This window comes from Wyeomyia smithii, chromosome 2 (assembly GCF_029784165.1).
Source record: "Wyeomyia smithii strain HCP4-BCI-WySm-NY-G18 chromosome 2, ASM2978416v1, whole genome shotgun sequence".
Taxonomy (NCBI): domain Eukaryota; kingdom Metazoa; phylum Arthropoda; class Insecta; order Diptera; family Culicidae; genus Wyeomyia; species Wyeomyia smithii.
In genome coordinates, this window is record NC_073695.1 from 79,545,648 (window position 1) to 79,560,573 (window position 14,926).

Consider the following 14,926-nt stretch of genomic DNA (forward strand, 5'->3'; position numbering starts at 1 on the left):
TTAATCGCAAAATATTAGTATTTTTTGTGTGATTCGATTATCCGGAAAACTTGATTATCCGGAATGATTTTTTTTTTGAAGGTCCGAATAATCGAGTCCGACCTGTATTTGGAACTTTTACGAATAACAGTAATTTTGTTCGGAGAAAAAAAGTTTTTGATAGCTGAAACGCGCACAACAGCTGCTTTATTCCCAAACTGGTGTCGATAACACAGAAGGTGATATTTGAATGATGTGATATTCTTGAAAAGTAATGAAAAACCGTCTTACCGCTTAGCACATTTACTATCGTAGTTAAAATTTAGGAAGCACATTTGTTAAAGCTTTTACGTATTGTGCAGATTATCTATGTGTGATTGAATGCAGCACTTTATTAATCACAAATTAGTTAGAAAGCACTCTATTTTGTCCGTCTAATGTGTAATGTCAATTATTCCACTCAGTCAACTCCACGGCTCTCATCCGCGATCCCATCAATTCCTGAAGCACAGCCTGATACGTACCGGTTGCTACGAAAACCTCTATCAAACTTAACACTGGTGGAAGAGAAACGAGAATTAAGTAGAAAAAATTCAAACCATTTTGGTAGTAGGCACATTTACCTAACAATGATAAAACAATGAATATCATGATGTAAAGATGAAACTTCCCTCCTTCTTGGAAACATTGCACAATGAACCAAACCAGAAGAGCAGTTATTACGGTCATCTGCACGTTTGAAAAGTATTTAAATAGATTAATCATCGTTGGCCGTCTCTGCAAGAGCAAAAAACATTTAATTAACACAGACACCTCTTGATGCACTGCTTCTCATTACCAGTCCTGTTCCAATCATCCATAAAAGTACGAATAGAACATTCAACACGCATGGTGATAGTACTGAGAGTGCTGCTACCCCTGTCGATGGGAAGTACATATTATTGGGGGTTACTACGATGGGCTAATAATCTAGTAAACTTACAGTCGGTTACTATAGGCACTGCTGCCTGGCTTAAAACTACCAGAATGAGGAACATGTGAATGCATCCGAAGATGTAGGTCAGGATTTTGTAATTCCTGTTGGAGAACATCATTATGTGCATCTTAGGCCGGACGTATCATCTGTTGAGAAGATTTAGCATCTATTGCAATCAGCTTGCATAGCAAGAAAAAAAAAGTATAATCATAATGGATTTATGTTTTAAATAAGAGTCGATTCAAATATGTATATTTTTTAGCGAGTTTATTGGTTTTAAATTTATAGCTATCTGTTCAGTAGACTAGTACAATCAAACCAGCAGCTCAAGCGTAATTATTCTGATTGAATGCACAGCTCTTTTTATTCGCTGCAAAAATTAATAATTTTAAGAAAAGTGTCACGTGTCAATCACTCAAAAAAAGCTTTACCTTTACATTGTCAAAAGATAACAGCAACGCTGATATCGAATTCTGGTCAGGTTCAGATATTTAATGAAAAATGGCAATGGTGAAATGGTATTCCGGCTAATGAGAATGGAATCAATCTTTTATTAAGGGTTATTGTTGTCTTGACTAAAAATTTCCACATTAGATTACACGGGATTCCTCCAAGCTCTCGACACGAAGTTCCTCAAGTAGTAATTTATGGTAGTCTCCAACAATCCACGCCTCTGTACCAAAAAGTGCTAAAAAAAATTTCAGATTCAATGTATTTCTACTAAAGTGTTCAAAACCATTTTGTACCTATGGAAACGATTAGAACAAGCAGCAATATAACATTACTTCCTTCTCGCTTCATTGCGACATAATAGGAAAAAACACAAGCTATGAGAAGCACAAAAATTTGCGCAATGATGAACAGCTTAAACAGGCGAATAAACGCGGGTCGTCTCTAGAAAGTGCAATTATCACAATTCAAACCACAAATAATACAAAATTCCGAATCCTACCTTATACACTCCGATTATCAACAGCACCGCCAGGATTATGTTCGCTATGGCAGGACCGATCAATGTTTGCAGCATCGTCGTTTTCACTACAAGCAAATTCAAACTCAACAATTATGTGTAAGGCCAAGCATGGCCAGTCTGACTTACTATGACTCTCCAGCGACAGGTCATCGAGCCGTTCGTCCGAGTCGTCGTCGTTCAGATCATCAATAAGATCATCACTGCAGTCGGCCAGAAAATCGATTGCCAGAAATATATTGATTCCGGCGAAAAAGTAGCACAACGTTTTGTGGACTTCGCTAGCGCACGAGCCGAACTGGGACATATGATGGCGAAACATTGTTCCCACGAGGGGCCGTTCCTGTGGCGCTAGAAGCTAGCAGAGATCTGCAATGCATCGCACGGGTCAGTAATGGTGGTATCGTACAGAGAAGGATACGAAGCTCACGTTTCCCTGGTTTCCCATTAAATTCCAGATTTCGTTATTTTTTTTTATGTAATTCACAGCCTAGTAGGATGGAACCGGTTGTAAATTATAACAATAATTTATTATTAAGAGTATCAAGCGAATACATAAGGTTTGCTAAACTAATAAGGGTTGTAGTTTTTAAAGTTAAACATATGCCGATAAGAACATTAACTAACATGTCTCCACCTATATTTTACAGTAAAATAATTATTCGTTCAGAAGAAGATTGCTATACCTACTTGTTTGTATCTTCACAGTCAGTCTGAATGAAATCAAGAGCTCAAATAAGTCACTAACCCCACAACTATTCTGTAAACACTAACAGTTGGCTGCGAAGTCACATCGGCTGTAATTTTGGCATAGGACGTTTAAGTCTAGAAATTGTTACATGGGTGGTAGTGCCATGATCTTACTAATTCTAACGGTGTCTTCCAACTTAAGAATCGAACATACAATGCTTGGAGTTAGATCAGTACCTTATCTCAAAAGTAACTAGAATGATAACCATTTTGGCGTCTCAAAAATAATGTTCAAAAAAAAAACATAGTAACTATTAGAGATTTTTGATTGTAGGGGCAAGCAAAACAGGTGGATTGCGCTAGAAATAACAAAGAAAATTCAATTATAACGTGTGAGGAAAAAAATCTGAACAACTTTTAAATTGGTCTACGATTTCGAAGTGCTACACAAATCGAAAAATCCTTTTCGACAAAATGAAGATCCACTTTTATATAACTGGTAACACGACCAGTCGATTCTGTCAAGTGACGCTTAGTCGAGAATAAAGCGTTGTCGGAAAAAGGCCGTCGTGAATTGATTTTCAATTTTTGTGAGCGAAATAAAGAAAAATATAAAAGTGAAGTGTTCCACTATTTTGAAGATCTTGAAAATAAAAAAAACACTAACGATCAAACTTGGATATAAAAAAAACAAACTTTAAAAAACTGTTAGAAAATCTATAAAATTACAATAACAGGGATTAAGAATGTTATCAATGCGAAATTCCGTGACATGGTTGCTCTTATTTATATTGTTTCCTTCGTTTCAGAGGTTTATTCTTCTGCATTTCTAGTTTGGGTATTTGCAGAGGTCTTAATCTGACACCAGACGCCATTTTGCCATGACGACGACTTTAGGTTTTTGAAGTACAGCTTAAAACGGAAAATTTCGAAAAAAGTCCTTACATCATTAATGGATGACACCTAATGCTAATAAATATCGGATTTATTTTTGGGCTGCGGCCAATGGAACGTAAGGGAAAAAATTGACCTACGAACTTCGTTTAGTGGTAGAGCGCAAAAGTTTCGTCTCCTCGAAAAATATTCTTATACACAATTTCAGCTCAATCGACTTTCTGGGACTTAGAATTTTTTGAGCTAAGAAACTCACTTATTTCACTTGTCTTATTCTCATTTTCACTTCACCGTCAATCTCACCTCATGGAGCTAATTTTTGTCACCTCACTTTAGGTGTGAGCATGAGAGCAGTGATGCCATATTTACAAATTTAGCTGTTTTTATACAGATTTTTTGTGTATTTCTCATGCAGGTATACAGATTACAGATTTTTTGGAAATAATACAGAATTAAACAGATTTTTTTTTGGTTTTCACGAGATCGCGAATAAGACTTCTTGAAATAGTTGAAAAACGAAAATGAACTCAAATGCTGTTGAGCGTGTTGGAGGTTTTATTATATTCATATGCTACGCGTAAGCGTGTGCATAAATGAGTCACCGGGTATATGTTAAACAAACTGTATTGCGATTTTTCTTTAGAGAGATATGTCAAGTACATGTGCAGGTTGTTATACATTTTTTCGAAATTTCACCAAGGTGACAAGATTTGCTGAGCTTCGAAATACAGATGAAAATGTGGCATCACTGTGTGAGAGTGAAATTTATTGCACCGTGAAGTGACTCCCGTAAAAAGTAGCATTTTTAAGAATAATAACGCCCTTTGGTATGTGTATAACAGTTTACAATATACTAAAGTTTTCTTTACGCGAATTTCGAAATTTACGCGGATTTCGGAATTTACGCGGTTTCATTACGCGGATTTCCCAGAAAAGTTGTTGTTACGCGGCATGTTTTCAATGGTTTCTCTTTTTTAAATCGAAATCCGCGTAATAAAACCGCGTAAATGGTTTAGAACTAGTCTAAAGTTAAAAATACAGTTCGCAAGCGTTGTCTAAAACTGACACAAGAAAAATTGAAATCGAAAACGTGATAGCCTTCTTGAAAACGTCTGCGTATTGTGTTGACTGGATCGTTATCACCGTATACTGTGTTCCTTGGTTCTGGCAGAATAAGTTGCCGTGGACGCAGTACTCGTTCGGGAGTATAGATTCTAATGCGCTCCAGCAAGCTGGCATTATCGATCTCTCCGCGTAGTATTCTAGCGTCAAACACAGCTTGGTTTATATTTCGACGGGACTCCAGCGGCTCTATACCCGATAGGGCACATCGATGTTCGTAAGGGGGCAGATCGTTGGGATTGCGCCATGGAAGTCTTCTTAGCGCACGACGGACAAATTTATGCTGAACAGATTCGATTCTAGATTTCCACACAGTTTCATATGGTGACCAGACGACCGATGCGAACTCGTGTATCGAACGAACTAGAGAACAATAGAGAGCACGTAAGCAAATGGGGTCAATCAAGTCGTTTGCCGTTTTCAGAACAAAACCTAGTTGACGATTGGCTTTGTTAATTATCGCGGAATAATGTAGCTTGAATGTGAGTTGGTAGTCAAGCAATGCTCCAAGATCCCTGACTTCGTCAACCCGTTCAAGCATCTGATCACCGATGACATAGTTGTATAGGATAGGTCCTTTAAGTCGTCGATATGAAATCACTCCAGCGAAGTTTGACTTGCACCAATGAACGAATTTATCCAGTAGTTTCTGGAGTTTTCTGCAATCAGCTTCATTTCGTATGATCAGGTAGATTTTCAAATCGTCAGCGTAGATTAGTACTCCACCATTCGCAAGAAGTATCGTCACGTCATTATAAAATATCACAAACAGCAGTGGACCCAGATTGCTCCCTTGAGGCACGCCAGAGAAGGGGGTCAAGCTTTCAGATACTGTTGATCCAATTTTCATGAAGAGCTGTCTGTTGATCAAGTAGGAGCGAAGCCAGTTGCACCTATTGTCGGAGATTCCAAGATGATGCAGCTTAGCAAGGAGGATATCGTGATTAACGGTATCAAATGCGGCTTTGATGTCGGTTTCCGACCCTTTCTGTCCCGTATCAGGTTGACACCGTTGTCGGAATAATTTGTCGGTGAATACCAGGCTGATTTTCAACAGAAGCGAACCACCCTGGGACAGATTCTCGATAAGTTCCGGGAGTATAACTAACGTTGGATGGACTGAAGCAAAGGGATGCGCTCTCTAGCTTACTATTCAAAATCCCCCTGGTGCACTACGAAGAGCAAACATGCAAAGAAAGTGCGACCATCACGAAATCTCGCATGCTCTTTGGTTTTGCGAACGCCATTGCTATCATCGGTACCGACCGCAGGGCTGTGGAGGAGGCCTTTCAAGAGGGAAGCGGCGAGGTTGAAACTCAGTATTAACTCTGCCAAAGCAAAATATATGGTAACTGGTAGGGAGCGTGGGAGTTCCGGTGGTTTCGGTGCTGAAGTGGACAAGTAGTTGTTGAATATTTTTATCGTGGTACCCTTTTGACATGTGACAACGATATGGGACGCAAAGTGAAACGATGAGTTTCGTACAGGGCCTTCCACGGACTACATAACCGGCTAAGGTCCCATAATTTGCAAACTCGCCCAAAACTAGCGCTTTATAGGAAGCTGATTCTCCCAGTTACCCTTTACGGACATGAAGCATAGATACTTGGGATCGATACTTGGCGGTGAATTGGAAGATGGAGTGTGGCGCTAACGCATGAATCACGAGTTGTACTAAGTAAACAAACATGCTGATATAGTGAAGGTAATGCAGCGGACCAGACTTCTGTGGGCTGAGACCGTCGGCTCCGTGATAGACCGCGCACTCGGTGGATGTGCGCGGTGGAAGAAGATGCACGATCCGCTGTAACGGATGGCAAATAAAATTCTGGAATCTATTTGAGGCTTTCTTACTCCACAACAAACACGTTCAGAGAGAAACGTCGCAACAAGGAGCATTCAAAAAGTTCACGGTGAACCATTACGAAAGCCAAAAACTTCCGATTTTGACTGTGTATAATCTTCTACTAACCTCAACAATAATCCGCCAGGAAGGTATTGTAAAACCGGCCAGAGTAGTGAACAGAAAAAGACTTTTTTCTTCTTGTCTAAATCTTGGTTCAAGCCTAATCGCGTAGCTATCAGAAGAATCAAAAGATGCATTCAAAAAGTCAACGTGAAGGCTGTACAACGTTCTTGTTCCTACATCATAAAAAAGTTTGGTCAAATACCGGTTACAGACCATTCCACAATGGTCCAGAAACTAAATTTAGGGGGAAATTTGGGTCTAGAGCTCAATAGCTATGTTTTAGAGAAAAACTTTCTTCTACAAAGTTGTTGAATATGATAAAGCGCTTATCAAAAAAATATCAAAAATCAATATCGAGCATTTAACATTTTCATCTTTGTACATAAAAAAAAGTTGTTCTACAATTTTATAGCTTCGTTGATTTTGAGTAACTTTATAAAAAAAAAATTTTCTATCTTTGAAAACAACCGAAAAAAACACATTTTGTGCTCTAACTTTTTTGTTTCAATTTTCACCTTAAAACTGTCTTTGAACGACTTTTAGGGCTTCTTAAGAGAAACAATTTGCAATGCTGATATTGTGAATATCTCAATTCTACTCGAAGTTATATATGATTTTCATAATTTCAGTTGTTTGTCATTCCTTTTGGGGCAAACATGTATCAATTATTTTGATATTTTTTCAATAACCATTGACCATTGTGCATTCTCAAATGTTCATTAATTTTTTTCGTGAATAATGAATGTATCTTCATGAGAAATAAATCAGTTTATCATTTAGTACATTTCAAAAACATCCAAAATTTTAGCTGTTACCCGTTATTCTGTTGACCGTGTTAGGGAAAACAAGCATTAAGCGACCAATCAGAGAGCATTCCGCTGTTCCGTGTTTGGATTTTCATTTTATACTCCGATATAACAGAACTTCCTAAAAGACGCAGTTCTGCGTCAAGATATTCAAATTTTCCTCATGTTTGTCAAGCAAACGGTATGTAGTCTAGTAGTAAATATACAAGTACATAAGAATTTAAAAATTCATTAACAAGTCGGATATAAAAGTTAGAAACTCGAAAACATCAAAACTATCTAGAATTTATCAAAGTTCAAATAGTCAATCAATCAGTTAAATGCTCGAAGATTTTCTCACAATTCAAACAGTTCAGAGATGGAGACATCCAAAAGTAAAAACTTATTAAGATTTTTTTCCAGGTACTAATTATCCATCAATCAATAGAAACTGAGACTGGTTCTGGTTTTTGTTTTTCTTGAAATCAGCTTTCTAGAGATATTATCTCAGACCCAGTTTTCTGTTGATGTTAGAGGTACAACCATTTATTGCAAATTCCCAATGATCACATGGACATAATTTACTAAGTTCACATATAAAGATCGACATATTGCGTTTCAAGTTAAAAGTTTAACTCGTCCGCTACTTCATTTCCAAGCATTCAACCAGTGCTTATACATTTATTTGGTGTTATCAAAAAGTTTACCATTTCCTACTACATCAATATAATATTTCAGTCAGTATATGATAGACACATTTATAGTTTCGCCATCATTCTATGTACAGGCACACACTAGAGTTTCTCGATTTGCTGCGTATAAAATCACAGCTCATGCTGCACCTTCTCGTTGTAGTGTTGGACATCCACCCGGGTAATGTAGAGTAGAACCACCGCCAGGCATATCAGGACGAAAATAGCACCCAGCTGCACGTAGCTGAATATTTTAACAGCTTTCACCAGAGCGGGCCGTTTCTGGAAAGCACAAGCAAACGCAGATGCTTATTACTAATTAGAAAATTACCTCCGGAAGCTGGAGCCCCCTACCAGCACAATTCCGACTATCAACGCTGCGACGGAAATCAAATTAGCCAGACAAGTGCCAATAATAATTATATTCGTGCCTATTCGCAAGTTAGGAGAGAAGTAACACACGAAACATTAAAACATTTGAGTGGTTTGTTCACTTGCGGAAAAGAATTCGCAGGACTTACCCGTGGGTAGATTGGCAATGGGAAACACTTTGGCAGCGATAGTTACAAACGTTACGAAAAGGCAGATGGCAAAACTGTACAAAAACACCCTATGAAGCCTGTTGTAAGACATTTTTCGCACTATTATTTACTATTTTTGTTTCTCGATGGGACTGTCACGCACGAACAAAATTTCACGACGGATTTCACCGGGCAGTTGGCAGCAATGATTGTCAAATGTAGGCGAGAAGAAAAAGGCACTTATGCTTGTTCTCAGTAAAATGTAAACAGAGCACTCACGCACTCACATGCACGATGACTGTTGCCAGTGAAGCGCACGCGTGTTGTACATCTCTTTTTCTGTACTCCCCTGTTCGAGAGAACTAGTCTAACTAGAGTTGTACGGTTAGGCATGACTGCGATTTCTAGAGATCATTATTTAATTAGTTTTCTATTTGGCTTAATCTTGCTGTACAACTAACTTTCGTCGAATTGAAGAACGTGATCGATTTTTAAGAAGCGATTCTCTAAAAATTACACCCTGGTTATAATTAGATCTAATCAATGAAGCATTTCACAAAACTTCGCGAATTGCTACTGGCCCGATCGTTTTCTTTTCAACTGCAACTTTGAATGGTTATTTGGTTTAAATTTAATAGTTGGTTTCTCGAATTGAGCGCCACTTTTACATCAAAACCAGTCAATGTTTGAAGTGTTACACGAGTGAAAAGCGGTTCGAGTTTTGTAACCAGTTTCCATAAAATACTTAGTTAACTTTTAGACAGTTATAAGCAAAATAACTGCAACTTTGTTAACGAATTATTTCAAAGTTTGGTGGTGACTTGATCTTTCAGTTACAGTTAGAATTTTTCAAAACAATTATTTATTCTGAAAAGTAGCTTGTCTTTATAAATAAAAAATAATCGAAAAAATAGGCCAGAACTAATGAATACAGTTTTTGAATTTTAGATTTTTTGTTAAAAAGCCTGTGTCAGAAGGAGAAAAAAAAACAATATAATAACAAAATAACTTTTAATAATTTTATGAAAATTAAAATAATAATTGTCACGTGCTATTAAAACTAGTAATTTGTGTTGCATTTGGAAGAATTTGATGCGTAGATGATTTTTTCGTAACATATAGTTTTCCGTCACAAATCTGGCGCAAGAAGTATTTATAACAAAATGTTTATATACATGAAAATCAAATCAACTCACTCATTTTTCAAATTTGAATACTTTTATTACATTACACATTTGACATCAAAATCTTTTGTTGAGTGAGTCATTAGGTATCTTCAATACGTTTCCTAAAAAGTAGGTATATACCATGCATAGGCGTAGCCAGAGGGGGCATGGGGGGCCGTTTCCCCCCCTCTAATTGTTGAAATTGGTGCAGAATTTTGTTTTCAATAATTCTAATAACGTTTGCGCTGCCAATTTTTTATGGGTTTACCTTCACACGCACTGACGAAACTACGCATGCAGCAACAATCATATTAACCCATGAGTGATCAGAAAAAAATTGATTTGCGCGTTTAAATAACGGTACCCCGCCGCGTCGAAAACAGACAGCGAGCGACAGTTCGTGGACACCAGATACGCCCGTTCCGTCATCTACAACATCATGGCACTATTGGACACCAATCAGAGCATTGAAAGAAAGCCCGGTTCCGGACGGCCGACGACCCTGAGCGACAAGAAGCTCCAAAGGATACTGAAGAGAAAGACCGAGGGAGAAGTGGCTACATCGCTGCGTGCGCTTGGCCTGGAGGTCTGTGCAACCGATCAGACAGTGCTTGGCGAACACGGACATACATGTCAGGCGAACATGGACGGCCAATACCCATTCACTAGTCTCGGAGCTGCAGGCAATGAAGCAGCGGCAGCGCCTGAATAAGACGGTCAAATCGATTTTCCCGGCAATTCACGACGTGGCAGAGGTGATGGACGACGAGACCTGTCTTAAGCCTGTATCAGACTAACCGTTGTAGCGGTCAACCGCTACCGTTCCGTTCTTTTTCGACCAATCAGAACACAGCGGTCGACCGTCGCTTGTTGTTGTTGCAAAAAATAGAATCTTTTCTATTTTTGCCGCCGACCGTTCCCAACGGTTGCCGGCTGCTGTCATTGACATGGCGAAGGCAAACGAATCTCTTCACACCTACACAAGATCACATATAGAGACTTGACAAATGAAAATGTGTGCTTCTCTTTTTGGCACACACGACAGCCAGTCAAAACATTGTTAGCACCGGCAACGCTGGTTGGCGATGTCAATTTTCGACAAACGCACACTGGCAAAAATGAATCCAAATTCCCACTAATTAAAAGCCGCTGGGCTGGATACCTTAAATATAGCATTTCTTATGTAAAATTGGCCAATAAATCGATAGGTGATATTTTCATTCTGTGCAGGCCACGGGAAAGGGTCTATATTTCCAAAAATACGCAAAAATAGGGTGAAAATAGGCGAAAAACACCATTTCCCGTGCCCTGTCCAAAATGAAACCATCGCCAATCAATTTGTTGACCAATTTTACATAGGAAATGCTATATTTAAGGTATCCAGCCCAGCGGCTTTTAATTAGTGGGAATTTGGATTCATTTTTGCCAGTGTGCGTTTGTCGAAAATTGACATCGCCAACCAGCGTTGCCGGTGCTATCAATGTTTTGACTGGCTGTCGTGTGTGCCAAAAAGAGAAGCACACATTTTCATTTGTCAAGTCTCTATATGTGATCTTGTGTAGGTGTGGAGAGATTCGTTTGCCTTCGCCATGTCAATGACAGCAGCCGGCAACCGTTGGGAACGGTCGGCGGCAAAAATAGAAAAGATTCTATTTTTTGCAACAACAACAAGCGACGGTCGACCGCTGTGTTCTGATTGGTCGAAAAAGAACGGAACGGTAGCGGTTGACCGCTACAACGGTTAGTCTGATACAGGCTTTACCCTGGATTGCAACGACTTGTAGGGCACTTTGTATTTTACTTCCACCACGAAAGAAGTAAGCACTAAGGTGAAATTTCTTTCACACACCAAGTTCCAAAAGACGGTGCTGCTGTGGCTGACAACCAGCGAGAAGGGGATGTCAAAGCTGCTCTTCTTTCGCTCCGGACTGGCCGTGAACGGAGGAATTTATAGTACGAAGTAGTGCTGGGACTTTTAACCGGATTTACTCGAGATCCGGTTATCCGAAGCTCGGATCACCGATGGGTAAACGAATACTATCCGGATACTCGGATATCCGGATACGGATCATCGAATAGTCGGATACTCGGGTATCCGGATATTTATTATTCGGATATCCGTAATTTTTTTCTGTCTTTTGAAACCCTGTCACATAAAACGTAACACGAAAAATGTTTTTTTTTCACAATCCCCCATCCCCTCGTAAGTAATTATTTACATAATTCTCTCTAAACTATGTTCGGATACAAAATACGGATATCCGGATATCCGACTATCCGAAAATCCGGATGTCCTGTCGGATAATATCCGGATCAGGGTTGATATTTGTTGACACTCTCGAGTGAAAGTGAAAGAAAGCATCCATAAACGTTATTTTTTTACAATCCTTTCAGAGTTCTCCCTTCCCGCTTTTTGCATGTAAGTGAACTGTCAAAACACCTCATTATATTTCATGCGATGGAAGCAAGACATCAAAATCAGTTTATCAGTTAACGAAGATTGTCAAGGCATCGGTCAGTGTCAGTGAAAAAGTGTTTTGGTGAGGTTCGTTTTGGTTGAGTGGGCTGTTTGTTTTTCTTTTTCGCTTTGCGGTGAAAATCATTTGGTTGGATTTATCGTCAAATTTTGTTCCGTAACCGTGAACGATGCGCGCGATCTATTTCATCTGAGTATAACAGCACGTTACTAGGACGAAAATCTAGTGTATCTGAAAGAGTGCTGCGATCATTGGAAGTGAAAATTGAAAATGATTGGCTGTAATTTTCGAAGAATTTTGCTGGGGAAAATGACTTTTATCAGCACTGAGAAGCGTAAGATCTACTTCAACACTTTTTTCGCGAAATTTCAGGAGGAATTGATAAATAAAACGAAAAAGAGAATTAAAAAACATTCCTACACGCATGTTTTCGTCCGCCATGGCGAATGTTCCGGTTAACTGCCGGAAGGCCGCACGCAAGATCGTAGATTTTTTTTGCAAGTTAGCTAACATAATTACCTTTCATAGAAATTTATGAAACTCAATTATCTGTCTTAGTTATTTTTTTACCACCATCCGAAAAAAGTCAATTTTTTTAACGCATACGTTAGCACAAAACGACATTTTTAGCCCATTGAAACATCTGTGTAAAGTATCAGTCAGATCAAAAATAATTGATTGTAATGCTTGGCCTATGTTGCGTGGAATTGCACAGGTTTTTCAGTTGATATACTAAGGACATTGCAGCGGCAAAAGTACCGGGCAAATCCGTATTGATCACTAACTACTAGTATTTATTTCTATACTTCAAAATACCATTTTTTTACTTCTAAAATTTTGAAGAACTTGACCCCCCCTAATCGAAATTCTGGCTACGCCCATGATACCATGTTAGAAACGACAATCATCCCTTTCTTTTCACGTTTCGCCAGAAACTGAATACATATTTGTTCAAAGGATTTTTTTATTTTGGTGTGTTTTGTGATTACTAACAGTTTCATCTTGATAGCAATGTATAACACATGCATTTATGATTGTAAAATATTGAAATATAATATATAAAAAATTCTCGACATTCATGCGCCGCAAAAAATATGTAAATGTAGGATATCGAGTGTCTTCGGTTAGTTTTAGGTAGCAGTCTTAGCCAAAACCTGCCGAAGACGTTCAATACCCTGCATGAATTTTGTCAGGTGCGCGTAATCATTCCCACAAGTGAGTGCTGTTTCTAATTCGTTGCATAAAATTTAGGCATGCCATGAGCGAACGTTTACGTAACATAAGATCATCTAACCTTGAGTGCATTAACAAAATTCGATAGATTACCTTTATTCTCACTGTGATCATCATACAAGAGACTTGTTTTGGTTAATACTCTGCACCTTTCTCTGTCCATTCTTACCTGCAGTCGAGCTTTGTTTTGATCGTCGTACTTCTTTCCACACTATCCTTTAGCACCCAACACGAGCTGCTTCAAGCAAACACACAAACACACCGGCACCGTTATGAAGAAGCTCTCGTTACGAACACCCACGGCACGCTGCACGCCGTAAGCCACGCCAAACAAAACACACGACAAAGGCTAAAGCGAGCGGTTCTAAAAATATCAACCGTTGACGAGTTCTTCTCCGTCGCTGCTTGTATATGAATCTACTGGCAAGCGGTGTTACGGCTTGGCAATCACTATTTTGCGATTTACGGACTTAAGGACTACCTTTTTCAATCGAATTTAATATCTATCACTACTTCGATTCAACACACGTCTGCTCATTTATGACATGCTGGTATCCAATTCAAAACTTACCGAAACTTTAGAAAAACGCACTGCAAAATCACACGATTAACTTTGATCCACCTCCGTGCATTACGATCGACTGATTTGTACTAAAAACTAACACATTAACACTCAGCAATCTGTACCGCGCGTTGTGTTGGCAAACCGGGGCAAAATTGACAGATCAAGAAACGGCCCACAATCGTGCATTAGCACACTCACCGGCGAAGCTTTTCGCCGCTGATTCACTTTTGCGAGTGGATTTGGAATTCATGTGCCGGAAAAAAGTGACTCACACCACACATGCTAGTTGATTAGTAACTGTGTAGTAAATGAGATTACAGTATTGAACATTTCAACAGCTGCTGGCATGAGTTAGTAGCAACTGTTATCTGCTTGTACTTACGTATACAACTGTCACGAATGTCGGTTAAATTTTATCAATAAAAGTGTGTTCTAAATGATAAAAAAGCTGCGGACAGTAGAATTAGGTTTGTTTCAAAAAAAAAAACAACTCTTTTTTTTAATTGAAATTCTGTGTTTATTTTCAATTTTTTTCAAATGAAAAAAATTGTTTCTCCACAGTGTATATTTCTTTATGAGGCAGTATTGATTCCCTGCAACTCATTTTCAGACAGTTTTTCTATAAAACAAAAAAAATCTGAGCTACAATGCTTTGAATAAAACCTATGCCAAAACGCATTCGCCCTTAAAGAAAACAACTCATGGGTCTAAAAAATCGCTCCATCTGGGAAAAATGTTGACTTTGCTAAGCCACATACGTGTGCAAAGTTTCATTCAAATAAAAATGGTCGATTTTCGACCATAGATCATTTGTCATTTTGCCTTATAAATAGGTATCTACAATACTTTTGATTTTTTTAAGTATGGCTAGTTCAAAACTTGCGTTG

At 38.6% G+C, this 14,926-nt stretch overlaps 2 protein-coding genes across 9 annotated transcripts; both read right to left on the reverse strand.

Moving 5' to 3' along the window:
• Positions 1-273: 273 nt before the first annotated feature.
• LOC129724368 (uncharacterized) lies at positions 274-14,258 on the reverse strand. Of its 8 annotated transcripts, none has more exons than XR_008727911.1 (6): positions 14,046-14,248; positions 2,055-2,294; positions 1,908-1,993; positions 1,702-1,849; positions 1,387-1,643; positions 1,208-1,325 (listed from the first exon to the last, which is right to left on the reverse strand). XR_008727911.1 is itself a non-coding variant. In XM_055679223.1 (6 exons), exons 3-6 carry the CDS (start codon positions 2,245-2,247, stop codon positions 1,546-1,548), a joined length of 525 nt encoding a protein of 174 aa, XP_055535198.1. In that variant the 5' UTR covers positions 2,248-2,294; positions 2,356-2,415; positions 14,046-14,249; the 3' UTR covers positions 1,493-1,545. The 8 variants fall into 8 exon arrangements, 7 of the variants coding, with proteins under 7 accessions (XP_055535201.1, XP_055535202.1, XP_055535203.1 ...); XM_055679223.1 differs by lacking the exon at positions 1,208-1,325 and adding an exon at positions 2,356-2,415 and having other exon boundaries at positions 1,493-1,643; positions 14,046-14,249; XM_055679226.1 differs by lacking the exons at positions 1,208-1,325; positions 1,387-1,643; positions 1,702-1,849; positions 1,908-1,993; positions 2,055-2,294 and adding exons at positions 274-536; positions 603-756; positions 818-897; positions 962-1,101 and having other exon boundaries at positions 14,046-14,258.
• LOC129724369 (uncharacterized) lies at positions 8,047-9,365 on the reverse strand. The gene is made up of 3 exons (XM_055679230.1): positions 8,599-9,365; positions 8,432-8,508; positions 8,047-8,359 (listed from the first exon to the last, which is right to left on the reverse strand). Exons 1-3 carry the CDS (start codon positions 8,708-8,710, stop codon positions 8,210-8,212), a joined length of 339 nt encoding a protein of 112 aa, XP_055535205.1. The 5' UTR covers positions 8,711-9,365; the 3' UTR covers positions 8,047-8,209.
• Positions 14,259-14,926: the final 668 nt, after the last annotated feature.

What these genes read in the sequence shown, in the direction of transcription:
- LOC129724368 (XM_055679223.1), bottom strand. Translation starts at nt 2,247, where the DNA reads ATGTTTCGCCATCATATGTCCCAGTTCGGCTCGTGCGCTAGCGAAGTC. An exon ending in TGATAATCGGAGTGTATAAG is followed by an intron (nt 1,850 to 1,907) that starts GTAGGATTCGGA and finishes TGCACTTTCTAG; the next exon opens with AGACGACCCGCGTTTATTCG. An exon ending in TGTTCTAATCGTTTCCATAG is followed by an intron (nt 1,644 to 1,701) that starts GTACAAAATGGT and finishes AATTTTTTTTAG; the next exon opens with CACTTTTTGGTACAGAGGCG.
- LOC129724369 (XM_055679230.1), bottom strand. Translation starts at nt 8,710, where the DNA reads ATGTCTTACAACAGGCTTCATAGGGTGTTTTTGTACAGTTTTGCCATC. An exon ending in CATTGCCAATCTACCCACGG is followed by an intron (nt 8,509 to 8,598) that starts GTAAGTCCTGCG and finishes ACTTGCGAATAG; the next exon opens with GCACGAATATAATTATTATT. An exon ending in TGATAGTCGGAATTGTGCTG is followed by an intron (nt 8,360 to 8,431) that starts GTAGGGGGCTCC and finishes TGTGCTTTCCAG; the next exon opens with AAACGGCCCGCTCTGGTGAA.